This window comes from Xenopus laevis, chromosome 1L, assembly GCF_017654675.1.
Source record: "Xenopus laevis strain J_2021 chromosome 1L, Xenopus_laevis_v10.1, whole genome shotgun sequence".
In the NCBI taxonomy this organism is placed as follows: Eukaryota; Metazoa; Chordata; class Amphibia; order Anura; family Pipidae; genus Xenopus; species Xenopus laevis.
In genome coordinates this window covers 50,864,886-50,880,045 of record NC_054371.1, presented here as the reverse complement: position 1 = coordinate 50,880,045, position 15,160 = coordinate 50,864,886, and the positions used below count along the sequence as shown (strand labels likewise).

Here is a 15,160-nt window from a genome sequence, read left to right as displayed (position 1 = left end):
GTTATGAATAAGGTTTAAATTGAATCATTTTGATCTGTTATAATAAAATTAATCTCTGCACCTTTTCCAATCACCCTGCATTATTCCATACTATAAAAGTCAGAAAAGGCTATTCTTTCCTAAATACTAATAACATAAAAATACTTCATTTTTAATTTGCTTACTTCAAATAAAGATTTGGCAATAGACATAGGATTACATTTCAGAGCACTCTAAATTCACCAGCCAAATGTACTGAACTGCTATTTATATGCTATAGAAATGGCTTGGCAAAATGTAAGATTTTTTTTTTTTTGTTTGAAACTCAATCTCAGATTTACAAGCATCAGCACATTTGTTAAAAGCAAACAGCATAAAGTGGTATAAAATTACAGGCTTCGTTATTTATATATTCGAAAAAAATGTCTATATAATATTATGCCAAATACAGTAGGGGGAATATGTTCTGAGTTGGGCACGAGGGAGGAAATTTGGCATAGTGCTTAGCACAGCATTTACATTGACCATTTCATTTGTCTATGATGCGTCTCTCAAAGGCTATAAAGCCACCATTAGGAGCTATATAGCAAGATCTAATCAAGGTGATAAAAAGACAACACAAATCATACAATTCAAGGTATAAGGTGTGAAACAAAACGCAGGGCATATAAAGTCATCCTAGTATGATTGGAATATAATTTCTATCTGGCTGTATTACTAGCCTGATCACAATCACAATTAGGGCAAAAAGAACTCCTGATTCTGTGTTGCACATTTATCATTTCCTGTGCCAATTCTGTGCATACAAAACTATTCTCAAGGTGTATTGCCAAAGTAATCTATGCAAAAATTAAGATTTCTCTGCAAAAATTAAGATTTCTTAGCTTGAATGAAATGTTTTGTTTCAAATCAATGCTGATGTCCATTGGTTTTAATGGATTTCCTGAACCCTGAAGTTTTAGAAATTTGATTAAAAATGTAAATCTGCAGGAAAAACATTTTTTTGTTGTTGAAATCTAGGTAAGGAGAACTCTTATCCCCTGAAAAATCTGCCTCACATTTTATATAAAATAACAAACCATTTTGCGCCAAATGCTTGTAAATGTATGTTTTTTAAATTTTAATTTATAGCCTTTACATTTCTTTAAAGGCCTTTCATTACTAGTTGGTGAAGAAAAACAGCTGATTAAGCTATTTAGCAACCTTTTTTTTAGGCTGGCTGCCAAACTTTCTTCTCATTATATTTTCTTTTTACTTAACTTTCTACCTAGATGAGGCATCAGTTTACCAGAAACATACATTATTTCATGCATTTGGGTGTACATGACAAGAGTAATTAATATAGATTACCTAAATCATTTGGAAAATTGTACAAATGTTTGCACCTGTCACATGGGGAGGCCTATTAAAATTTGGATTTGTGTTACTGTATTTTTTTTCTACTTTGATTAAATTCACAATTAAAAAATGTGTTAGCTTATTTATTTATTTATTTTTGTCTTTAATCAAATGTGTTTTAGGGAATGCCTTCACCTTTTATGGGATGTATAAACAATTTGAACATGTTTACCAAATGCATTACCTGACTATTGTTAGTGAGCTTTTTGCCCTTTAATAAATATACCTGTACACCATTGGTGAACAATTTCATTTTTAGATTTATAAGTATTATTTTATTATATTTAAATTAATTTATTTTATCTCATCCTTAACAGATTTAATTTTACCCCTCACAATTCTAATAAGCAAACCAATTTGTTGAGTAGGACTAACGTCGCAAAATTTTAATCATATAATCCTATAATATTAATCATTGGCCTTAAATCAGCCAAAACATTGTAGACATGGAGCGCCACAAATATTAAACTGTAAAACAGGTTAAACTATTCAACAAATCAGGTTAAGCTTTACAAAATATGTTTTAATTTGTTTTAGACGAATTAATAAAAATAATGCATACATATTTTTCAATAGTTAATAGTTGAACTCCCTTTCAAAGAACTTACAGTTTAATAAAAAAATTATATTTCTATGTGTTTAACTGTTATGTTGTTTATACATACAAACTAAGAAAACTTAGAAAGATCTTTAGTACATTAAAGAAAACAGCCAAATTGCTTCAACAATTTTCTACGATAAACGTTTTGTACTAGAACTTCTCCCCTTTTGCAAAAGTACTTAACATTGGCACCATTATCTTTTTATACAGTGATTCATGAGTTCATAAAAGCTCTATAGTGAACTTCTTGAAAGAAGAATAATAAATAAAAGGTCCTTTCTGAAGTTTTTTCCCTGTCTGCAAATCTATACTACAGTAGCCATTTTATAAAGATTTAGGGAAAAAGTCTTCTATTATAAATGATGAGATCAGTTGCCAGCCCGTGGTTTTAAACAGTCAGTTTATGTATTTGTATTGTTCACCTTCTGTCAAATAAAGAACTTTTGCAATTTTTTTGTTTGTGAAATTGAAAATGTAATTGAATTTTTATGCATTTTACATGTAAATGTGTCTCTGCCCATGAGCATCTAATGCTGTTAAAATGTCACTTTGCGCATGCAGATTATTACATTTTGTTTCCTGTATACTTTTGTTAATAAAATGAGACCTTTGCATTTTTTTCAATTGACAACTTAATGAAGGTCTTACAAAACACAGCTCTGACATATATAAAGCGTGTCACTTTTCAATTACTATAAATCACTGATAAAAAAATGATACATTTAGGAATAGTTTATAAGACATTAAACATATCACAGTTGAGGTAATGCACCTGTAATTAATCTATTCAGAATCTGATATTGTCCGTGTTATAGAGCATAAGGATATCGGAATGTATGCACTATGAACAGAGTTAAAACTGAGCACATAAAGTTTCATATTGTCAGCCGCTAATGGCAGTTATGGCCAAACTGGCCTAGATGCAAAGTGACCAAACTTTCCAATCAGAATTGGAATCAGAATGTTTCATTTGGACATGGCAATACATTAATTTGGCCAACTGACTGTATCAGGCTGTGTATATAGCCAAAGGCAGTGTTCTGATAATTTTCCTGACAACCCAATAACTGGCTCTGTGCCATTATTAGATAATTTGGTTTGACATGACTGAACTGGCTACAGATCCAATCTTTAGGCTGTCCGGTTCCACAGTCTAATGTGTGACCAGCATTAGACTCCCCTGAATGTTTATTTAAAGTTTGCTAAGAAACTCATTTCCAGCTGAATCTTATGTAAGACTGACTACAATTGTGCCTTGTACAAAATATCACATTTATCTTAACACAAAAAGGACATAATACAATTTGTCTCTTGGCAAAAGGAAGTCGTTGCTTCTATAAGATTTAAAAATGTAAAAATGTTTCCATTTTGTAGTAATAATGTTAATATTTAAGTAGATTGGTTTGGTCCTGCTTTGTACAATAGATGCAAAAATACAATTACTATAGAAAATAATAATTGAAAGGAGACACTGTGGTTTGATCCCATTTAGAAATGACTGGCAGTATAGTTTAGCTGTAACACAGGCCTATTTAGAAAAGTGTTTCACATTTAGAAGGTAGGAAATAAATGAGGTCATTATATTCCATGGGTGCAAGATTTCATAGTTTAACTTTTTTAAATGCTGTTATGACTGAATGCATTATTTGTTACAAGAGAACATCTAGTCCTTTAGTCTTGCTGTTGGTGAATGTCCTCATGTCTGAGAATTTTATATATGACCCAGTAGAATATATTAAAAATTAAAAAGGCTAGAGGAAAACCAGCTCGAGAAATTGTGTCTATCTTCTTGGCTCTGTCAATAAATAGCTTTCTCATCTCTTCATGTGTTCTTGGTGCAGGAGGAGGATTTAGGGGTCCCTTTGGATTGACGCCATCCTTTGCCTGTAGACAAGGTCCCATTCCATAGGCTGTAAAACTAAAACCACTTTCTCTTACATCACCATCCTGCAAAAAAGAACAAATAAACCAAAAAACAAGATGAAACGTCAATGTAATTTGTGCTTTGAAGCCTACATATAATCTAGTATAAGATTTGTCTCCGGCAAAGCAATACCAATAGAATGACCAAAGTTGAACTGGATTGCATTTTTAGGGGAACAGTAGCCTTCACCAATCAGAAGAAAAAAGTGTCCATAATGAGCATTGTTTTCTCAGTGCTAGATTGTCCTAAGTTAATTGTGTACTGATGGCTATAGTTACCTAACTGGAAGAATTTGTATGACTGTTGCATAGTTTTTCCTCTTAAAAATGTCTAGTCAGTAGTTTCTCCTTTCATTCAAAAATTTTTTTGACTCACTGCTGTAAATGGTATCTACCAACTTAACGTCAGCTTATTCACTAGGGCCTAGTTACTAAAGGCTCATTTTAAGAATATTTTTTAACAGATTTATTCAGCCAATAATCTCTTAACACCACCCCTGGCTAAAACCTGACATGTTTTCATTTGCATTGGACAATTTAATTAATACAGATATGGGATCAATTCTCTGGGAACCTGTTGTCCAGAAACTTGATCCTACATAAACTACATGAATCCATATTGATGGCAAAACATTCCTATTGTGTTTATTTAATATTTAAACATTGCATTAAATTGAACACAGCAATCTTCTATTGATTTTTCAAATTGATAAAAATTCTTTACTATATATTATTAGCAGTGCCAAAATGGGGCTTTCTTAGGGTTTTCGTCTAAAAGCATGCAAGATCATTTAGTCATGCATATAAGTCAACAGCTGTCTTAGGTAAATTTTAAGTGTTTTTCACATTGAAAAGTTGAAAAAAAAATCTTTAAATATACACATATTTGAATTTGGATAACTAGGCCTCTTTTAGAATGGGGTTTCCCATTCTGTTCTTCTGTCTTATTGGGTGCATGAATTCTCCTTTTTTTCAAAAGTATACACAGTGAGAGCTTCCGTAACCTTTTCATTAGCTAAGCAATTCTTAAATACAATTCATTAATGATTGCCCATGAGTAGGATATCTGCCTATGACAAGCAGAGATTCTTCATGTGAGTGATTAAATACAAGAGGCATGATCACTTTTTAATTGCATGTATATAGAGCATACAGAACAACTTAATAAACCAATGTAACTGCAATCTAAACGTATTTTATATATTATATGATTAAAATAACTTAAAAATAAAAACTTTATTTAGTAGCATGTTGAAAAGCAGCAGTAATGCACTGGAGTTTTTAGTTTATTTTAAATAATCTGAATAATCTGAGTAGTATAACATGGATGTTTATATGCAGGTCTATTCTTCAGATTTCTAAACCAGCCTTCTTGTGCCCTCTACTGCTTATTTTAATTAACTCTCTGTTCCTCAACGTTAAGTTCTTAGAATAAACAAACCTTGCATTTAATATATTTTGGTTATGTGGTAGGATCTGCTAATATTGTGTACAGCCATATTGCCATATCCAACCATACTGAAATTGTATTTTAATAGTGATTATGAGGATACTGTATCCATGCTGATAACAGGTAAACTTAATTATTGTATTGTATTTGATAAAACATAAATGTTCCTTCAAAAGCATGAAAAACAAAAGAACTGCAGAGGAAATTATCTGCTAACCATCTTCCATGTTGACACACCAACATACCCTTTGTGACTTTTTCTTAGGAATAATGCCAGCAGTATATAATTTAATATAAATAATTCATAATCCTTCAGAAATGTCTCTAGAATGATTCCATATTCATCAGAATATATACCTACTCTTGGCGCGCTAGACTTTTTTTATTCTGCTCTAGCTTTTCAGTCTTATTTAATTATCCCATGGGATGCTAAACCAATGGAATCTTCATATTGATGTCAAAAGAAATTGACTTGCTGAATGTCCAGGAAAAGATTTTGAGATACATTTTCCAGTCTGTTGAGACTAAAATAGAGCCTTCTGACAAAAATGGAAAGCTTCAAATGTAAGACAAATCTAATGCTGTCTAACGACAGTGGCTCACAGCAATTGCAGTTAGTAGAGAGGAATAAAGAATCAAGTTTGCATTTTAATGAAATATTTAGCTGTCAGATTGCTTACTTTTATAAAGCTTGTTTCAGGGTCAGACCACCATAGACAAGGGGTTATACCATTCACCAACCTTTTCCCTCATACCACAGTTTGTGCTAAGGGAAAAAGACCATTGGCTGTCTTCTAGATATTCTTAAAACAGCAACAGGTGTCCCAGTGAACCCAAACCCTACCTACAAAGCTACCTTTGATGCTCCCCCTACACCCTGCTAGCAAGTGTAGGGGTATCTAATCTATATCTTCACTTAACAAAATATAATACTGTATACATGTGGCAAAAAAACATATAACTTTAGTGTTGAGTCCTGAGTTAACTGACAGAGAGCATGCTATTTTTTACTAATTTTACTTGATTTCAACCTAATTGGCAAATAGCTTACATTTGTGTTGAAGACTCCTGCTCCGTTAAGCAGATGCAGCTAACTGTACCTTTAAAGTATTTGAGGAGTTGACAAATTCAAACGCACGACAATATAGAAAACAATTGTTCTGTTCATCATCCTACAGTGGGGATTAGGTATTCCACCACAAATATAATAACAACTTCCTTCACCCAGAGGTGCACTAATATGGCAGTACTTTGCTTAATGTACTTGCAAATATAACATTTCCAGGACACCGGAGTAACATCTCCATCTCACTTGGTTTTGAAACTTGCACTTGGTTCTAGATTTGATCAAGAAGAAAAAACAATATGATGGATTTGGCATACCCTATCCTTCTTTCTCTTCCGTCGAAACCTTAGAAGTTCTTTGTGTTGCCTTGATACAAAGTTTACTGCTGCATATTCCAAAAGGGCAGAGAAGACAAAGAGTAGGCACACGGCCATCCAGATATCAATAGCTTTTACATAAGATACCTGTCATTAAAACAAACAAATGCATTTAAAGAGAGAGTAAAGTTTTACTTGAACTAAATTTTTAAAGTTTATATTTCAATTTACATAAGGTAAGGTAAATGTTAATGCATGCAAAACCACATATTTTTATTCATTATTGCTGTTGGCCCTGCTCCTATAGATTTAAAATCTCAAAAATATAACTTAATTAATTAACCCTCGATATTCGAACCATAGTAAATATGCCCCTGATTGTCATGTTCAATCTTCCCATTGTCACTTCTACAAATTATACGATAGTACTAATCTTGTACTAATGTCAAAAAAGATCTACAATGCCATTAATCATGCCACTGTCTGCTTTTGCTTTACGGTCATGGTTCTATTCAGGATCATTAGAAATAAATCTGTGCTCCGTTAAAGTAAACTCTACAGAGTCCAGCTGCAATAAAATCCAACCTAACTGAATTTAACCACACTTTGACCACACACAATTCATGAATCTGTCAGATCCATTTATTACCAAGGGTTATGACCTTGAACCAACCTTTCCTCTATGTATCGACAGTAATGGAATTGTCATTTCAATGCAGTCTTTTTATATATGATTGAGGCTTGCTACTTTCACTCAAAACAATCGGAGTATTTGTCCCATATTACACCCAGCACTGAATATTGTCATACACAAAAACATACATTACACAAACAGTCACATTACATCTGAACTGACTATCAGGGCTATATAAACACATTTGTTTCTGTTATAAATTTCTAAAGAAACACATAATAATGTATTGAATGGTAGTCTACAGCCATATTGGGTTTGACCCAAACTTCAGCTCTAATTTCCAAACATCCTGGAACAGAAAGAACCAATTCTGAATACATGCAACAGCTATAACAGTTCATTGGAGACAAACTATTTAGATCACATAACAAGACTTCAACAAATGTGGACTATGAATCTATGAAAGTAGTCATCAGAGGCTACAAAGTCTTGAGTCTAGAGCAGTGATCCCCAACCAGTAGCTTGTGAGCAACATGTTGCTCTCCAACCCCTTGGATGTTGCTCCCAGTGGCCTCAAAGCAGGAGCTTATTTTTGAATTCCAGGCTTGCAGGCAAGTTTTGGTTGTATAAAAACCATGTGTACTACCAAACAGAGCGTCAATGTAGGTTGACAATCCACATACGGGCTACCAAATGGCCAATCACAGCACTTATTTGACACCCCAAGAACATTTTTCATGCTTGTGTTGCTCCACAACTCCTTTTTCTTCTGAATGTTGCTCATGGGTTCAAAAGATTAGGGACCCCTAGAGACTGGCAATAGAACTGTTCTCAGCTATTTTGTGCTTCAGCTTTCTTACATAACATGGTAAATAGTTATTTATTAATTCATAACATCCCACCTACTTGTTTTTATTACATACATATTTATTTATTTATATGTAAATTTTGTAAATATATTTTAAGTTATCAGCACAATAATACTTCTTAAATAAACTGGGAATTATAGAGGTTTTTTTTATTGAATAAAATCAAAAACTTACTAAACTCGAACATATGCTTACTTATGAAAAAACTTGAATGCAGTGAATTTGTATTTTACTTATAATTTTCAATGGATTTACCAAGTCTCTAATAAAATTGAAGAATTTGCCAGCATTTAGATGCTGAATTTTTATATTCAACTAAGTGAAAGCAGCATTTGCAGAGAGAATAAGAGGCCCATTTATTAAACTTGATTTTTTTTCTGGTCAAGGTTATAGGGGGAAAACTCATTTTTTTTGTGGAAAAAAAAAACTCAAATTATTCGAGATTTATCATACCCCAAAACTGCTAAAAATCCAAATCTGAAAATACGCCATCTCAAACCTGTCGGGGTCATGTAGAAGTCAGTGGGCCATGTCCATGAAGTTGTTTCTTGACATCATGATCTACACTGCATAGTTCGGAAAATTCTGGGTTTTCGATCGATAATCCGAAAAAGTCAAATTACGAATCGATGCTCGATTATGTCGTAATGTTTGGTTGTCCAAGGAAAATTATTGATAAATGAGTTAAAATCGTGAAGAGAGTTTGGTTGGATTTGTTTTCATAAAAAAATTAGATTAATTCTAGTTTTAGTAAATAAGCCCCTAAGAGTTTAATGCAACCACACACTTTACCTTTAAGCATGGGCACTAGTTCATATGCCCCTATGAAGTAACATTTTTAGGGCCTGTAGTACATTTTGTAGTACCGTAACAGATATTTCCATTAACAACAGTTTCTAAACTAATATGTATTAAACAATAAATATGCCACAAGTACACACAGACTCAGAAATATTCTGTATTTGGGTTTTACCTTAGGAAGAGATGTTCGGGAACCTGAACTCTGTGTTGTCATAGTCAGTACAGTTGTGATGCCCAGGGCAACTCTTGCTGGTGCTGCATCCATATTTATCCAAAATGATACCCATGATAAAATGACAATCAAAAGACTAGGAATATACATCTGAATTAGGTAGTATCCCATCTGTCTTTCCAGATGAAATCTCACTTCTATGCAGGTAAATTTTCCTTAATGGAGAAAAATGAATTCAAATATTTAAATGAGCAGCAGTAACAAAACACAGAGGCTGTTTATTAGTAAGATACATGTCCCACAGTTTTGAATTAAATTTTTACAAGGCTTAAAAATTATTTTTTAACCTGAACATGCTGTCACATTAACTATAAGTATGTTACTGATTGGGAAATTGCCTACAGTAGCCTGCCAAGTTGAAATAACTTAGATGTCACAATTAAACTAATGCGTAGTGCCGTTTTCTATTGCTAACTTCCAGCTACCATAGTATAACCTTTGTCTGGCCTCCATCATATCATACAGCAGGGGTCTGCTACTTTCTCCCATTTGCCCATGATTTTCTAACCACTTCCTTAGGTTTCACATTATCTTAGTGACCCAATCTGATTACTCCACCTATGATACCTCTGTGTTAAGATATGTATTAATGCTCTCATACAGATCCCATACTGATCTGATACTGATACAGTGTCATATGACATGATCTTTGTCTGCTAATGCAGAAGTGTTAAAGTTATGTCTTGAAGCAAGAGAAGCATGGTGTCTGTGTGCAGGTTCTCCTCTGTCTAAAAGAAAGCTGTAGGCTCACGTGAGATTGAGCTACTGATTATCCCATCTCTTAAGCAGAAAGGCAACAGTCTACCATTCCTGCATGTCCTCTCGATGACTAAATATTTTACAACTTTTTTCATAAGAATTCCCCTTTACAACACAGATGTAAACCCCAACAGGTGCAATACAAATCCTGCTTTCGGTTATAATTTCCAAAAAACCTTACAACCACTGAAAAGTTTATAAGTATATTATAAAGTTATATTTACATTTCCTTTCATAATGCAAAAAAAAATACTGTAACATAGTGGTTAATGTTCATTTATAACTTGCTATTATATACTGCTATTATCGTCAATTTCTGTCTTATAAATAATTATGCTAAATTAAACCTTTTTGGAGAAGGCTACTCGTCTCTAAACAAATATTATACATGAACCATAATAATACAGAAACACAGCTTTATCATACCAAGCAAGTTTACTGGATTACCTACCTGTGTTATAGTGTTTAGTACAGTAGCGTAAATCCTTTTCCTCTTTGAGAAGAAACTGAGGCAAGGTAAGTCCATCTGCAATTTGGACAGGTCCATTTTCTTGCCATTCAAAAATGAGATCATTCATAGTGTATCCAACTGGAAGAAGCAGATAAACTCAGCATGTGCATTTTCTGTACATATTTAATTGCATTATATTCTAAGAGAGCTTAAAGGAGAAATCAACCTGTGGGGAAAAAAACCCTACCCTCCACCTCAGATAGACCTCCCTCCCTCCTTCCCCCAGGCTAACTACCCCCCCCCAGGAAATGCCCCATACTCCATACTTACCCCTCGGGGCAGATTATCCCAGCGATGTTCCACACGTCCATCTTCCGCGTCCTCTGTAAGATGACTGCGAGATCGCATGTGCAGTTGGAGCAGTTTGCTGGTTTGCGCAAGTGCGCATGCATGGAATTACACGGAAATTGCCGATCTCCCAGTCAGCTTACCGAGGATGCAGAAGATGGACGCGTGGAACTTCGCTGGAAGAATCTGCGCCAAGGGGTAAGTATGGAGTATGGGGCATTTCCCCGGGGGGGTAGGAGGAAGGGAGATCTACCTGGGGTGGGGGGGTGGGTTTTTCCCCCACAGGCTGATTTCTCCTTTAATGTTTAATAATAGAGCAGTTTACTATAGCACCCTCCCATTTTACAACCCTACTGATATAAAATGTAAACTGTCATATTTAAGAGAATTATAGTTATACTATACTGTGTGTACACAAGCCTGGAAAGCTATAAAGAAGCCTTGGAAACAGTTGGTGCCAGATAAGAAAGATAATCTGTCGGGTAACATATTAGCATTCCTTTGGGGTTATTTACTAAACCTCAAATGTATCTAGTCAGGCTTTTTGGGGCAAAAACTTCTCAGGCCTGTTGCGGTCCTGTATAAGTCAATGGGAGAGGCACCAATCTCAATTTAAAGTTATGGTTTGCGCTGGGTTTAGCCTGAAAATCTGAAAAATTCCGGGTTTTCAGGCAAAACCCCAAAAACAGAAAGCGATTTGGGAAAAAAGTCAAAAAAATTGCACAATTCTATTTTTTCTCTATTTTATTTTTATTTTTTTCCCGATTCAATGAAATCAAGGGTTTTAATTAATAAATAAGGTCAAATTGGGCATGGGAGTTTTGTCGTGTTTTTTTAATAAAATAATGAGATACATTCAGAGTTTAGTAGATAACCCCCCTAGTGTATCACCCTTTCCTTGTCCTTTAAAGGGCTTGTTCACCTTTAAACTAACTTTTGGGGGGTTATTTACTGAACTCCAATGCAAAAATCAAGAAAAATTTTGTTTTTTTTATTAAAATCAGACATTTTTCAGACAAATTTTTCAGAATTTATGAAACCCTGAGGATGGAAAAGTCAGAATCTGAAAATCCGGCCTCTCAGATCTGTCGAGGTTGCATATAAGTCAATGGGAGAAGTCCCAATGATTTTTTGATGTGCGCTGGGTTTCGTGCAATACCCCGAAGTTTTCGGAGTCTTCTGGTGAAAATTTTAATAACAAATAAGCATAAAAAACCAGAGCGGAGCGGAGTTTGTAGCAGAAAATATTGAGATAAATTCGTTCTTTGATAAATAACCCCCTAAGTGTGATGTATATAGTGACATTCTAAAACAATTTGCAATTGGTTTTGGTTTTGAGTTTTTTAGCTTTTTATTCAGGAGCTATACAGTTTGCAATTTCAGCAATGTGGTTGCTAGGCTCCAATTGCTAGTAACCATGCATTGATTTGAATAAGAGACTGGGATATAAATGGGACCTGAATAGAAAGATGAGTTATAAAAAGTAGCAATAACAATGCAATTGTGGCCTTACAGAGCATTTGTTTTTAGATGGGGTCAGTGACCCACTATTTGAAAGCTGGTAAGAGTCAAGAGGCAAATAATTCAAAAACTATGAAAAATAAATAATGTCCAAAAAAATAAATAATGACCAATTGAAAGTTGCTTAGAATTGCCCATTTTATAACGCACTAAAAGTTAACTTAACGGTTAACACCCCCTTTAAGGATAATTAATGAACACATGAATCATGTAATGAATGAATGCACTTCTGAATCTGAGTCACTCATTTGTGTGCATGGTTTGTATGTATGTGTTTTAATGCGTGTAAATTGCAGGTGTCATTTATTTTACTAAACCCCTAGGGAAATTTCTTTCTGTTTCTTTCTATTTCTGTTTTCCCTGTTCAACCAAAATCTTGTGTAATTAAAATTGTAATTTGGTAGAATTTTTAGAATGATTAACAACAAAAAAAAAACTGGAAGCGATTTTATTTTCTTCACCAAAAGAAAGTGTGTCTGTTGCAAAAGAAGACAAAAAATAGACTCTAAAGGCAAAAGACATGATAACTGATGATATTTAAATAAAACTATCATTTGCAATAAAAGAGGGATAAACTTGTATTTGTGGGAATATTTCTGGCTAGTGTCTGGTGTAGGGAGGTAGTTTATGATCGCTGCAATGTTTTGGGTGACATCTCCAAAAAATGCAACATTTCTGTTCAAGGAAATGTAGATGAAAGTTTAGCTGCTCGGAATGCCCGTAAAAGCTGATAAGTACTGTACATTAAGTAATAGAATCTGTAACTGAGCTCTGGGTCACTGAACCTTGAACAGAAACCCATATATATATATATAATACACAAAAGCCATGAATATCCTGTAAATTATATCCTTATAAACGGTGAGTTCTGATGTCATCAGTTATAAACGGTGAGTTCTAATGTAATTTCTGTCACATGACTCATTGAAACTTGTGTATTATAATAAATAAAGTACCCCCAGTTGTAAAATATGAGGATATTAGAAGTTACCTCGGAGTTCCATGACCTGTATAAAAACACTCGGCCTTCGGCCTCGTGTTTTTATATGGTCATGAAACTCCTCGGTGACTTATAATATCCTTATATTTTACAAGAGGGGGTACTTTATTCACTATATATATATATATATATATATATATATATATATATATATATATATATATATATATCTATATATATATATATATATATATATATATATATATATATATATAAAAAACAAAAAATATATATATAGCAAGAGTTCCTCCAAGTCAAAACAATTTGCTACTCACTAACAGAGCAAGGGCTCGAATGAAAAATAGTTGTAGGAGAAACTTATTATCATGTGAAGTGTGTCAGTTATTGCCAAAAGAAATATCCCAAATTCAAAGTCATTGAACTGACAAGTAGAATGCAATTCTTCACATTTAATCCCTCCATTTAGGTTGCACTCTTATCAATGAAGCTTTTCTGTTTGTCCAACCCAGTCATCTGGTGTCAACTATCTAAAAAAAAATATTTCAAGGGTTTTTAAATGTGTTTGATAAAAAGAAAATAGATCTAGACCTAAAGAAATTAAATTGTCAAAAGTATGTAAACCCCCCATCTAATGTATTACAGTCTATTTAAACCACACCCGTCATGGCCACTGCATCATCCTGTGACAATTCTGTATTTCCAACTTTGTGACAAGAGATTGGGTAAAACCATTTCCTGTTTCGGCATGATAATGCACCCACGCACAAAGTAAGGATAATACAGAACCAGATTGCAAAGATACTGTAGGAGTAGAAGAACTTGGCTTGTCTACACAGAGCCCTGACCTGAACCCAACTCATCACATGTGGGATGAATTGGATGTGAGCCAGGCTAAATTACACAATGTCATTTGGTAGCAAATCCCATCAACATAGTTTTAACATCTAGTGGAAAATAAGTACAATAAATGCAGGTTCAGCAGCAAATGAAAGACCAACTTCATATTAATAGCCTTAGCTCAACAAATAGATGTTGGACAGATGGTTTTCACACTATATTTTGTATATGTAATAAAGAGCTTTGTACACAACTCTCTCTCTCATGTTTATGTTTTCCCTTTGGCTGAATGGTCTTATTAGTTGCTCTGGTTCCCTTCAAAAACATAAATTGGCAGCTTAAGTAGCTTAAAGAGGGATCTATTGCGAAAATGAAATGTAATATAAGCTTCATCTCACTGAAATAAAGTACTTTCTAAATACAATCAATTGAAAACTCTGTACAGTTTAAGAAATAATCAAGTTACTCTTCAGTATGCAAGATGAAGCTTATATTAAATGCTCATGTTTGTGATAGATCCCCTTTAAAAAAAAAATAAAAAAAAATATATATATAAATATATATATAAAGACCAAAGTCTGGTGCACACCTAACAATTGTTACTGCCTAGGTGCTGGTTAGAATCAATCATAGATAAAGCAACAAGAACCGCACTCACAGGACTTTTGAAGGTGCAAAATCCAAAAAAATTTTATTTCAACGTTTCGGCTATTCACTTAAGCCGTCATCACTTCCTGATGACGGCTTAAGTGAATAGCCGAAACGTTGAAATAAAATTTTTTGGGATTTTGCACCTTCAAAAGTCCTGTGAGTGCGGTTCTTGTTGCTTTATCTAAATATATATATATATATATATATATATATATATGAATATCTTTGTATTAATAAATATAATCTTATCAAACTGGCTTTCTAGGATATATACATATTTTAAAGGCGCACAATAAGATTTTTTTTCTGTCTACAAATAATGTAGAAAGTTGGCCCCATTAATATCTATGTTTTTTTTAAGT

The 15,160-nt window shown here is 33.6% G+C and overlaps 1 protein-coding gene across 1 annotated transcript in view; it reads right to left on the bottom strand.

The window, feature by feature from the left end:
• Positions 1-2,296: 2,296 nt before the first annotated feature.
• Positions 2,297-15,160, bottom strand: part of glra3.L (glycine receptor alpha 3 L homeolog) — an 84,817-nt gene continuing 71,953 nt past the window's right edge. The window contains exons 6-9 of the mRNA XM_018230778.2: positions 10,481-10,618; positions 9,211-9,425; positions 6,735-6,881; positions 2,297-3,925 (exon numbers count right to left, since the gene is read on the bottom strand). Coding sequence (XP_018086267.1) covers positions 3,650-3,925; positions 6,735-6,881; positions 9,211-9,425; positions 10,481-10,618 — 776 coding nt within the window. The 3' untranslated portion in view covers positions 2,297-3,649. The remainder of the gene's footprint in view (positions 3,926-6,734; positions 6,882-9,210; positions 9,426-10,480; positions 10,619-15,160) is intronic.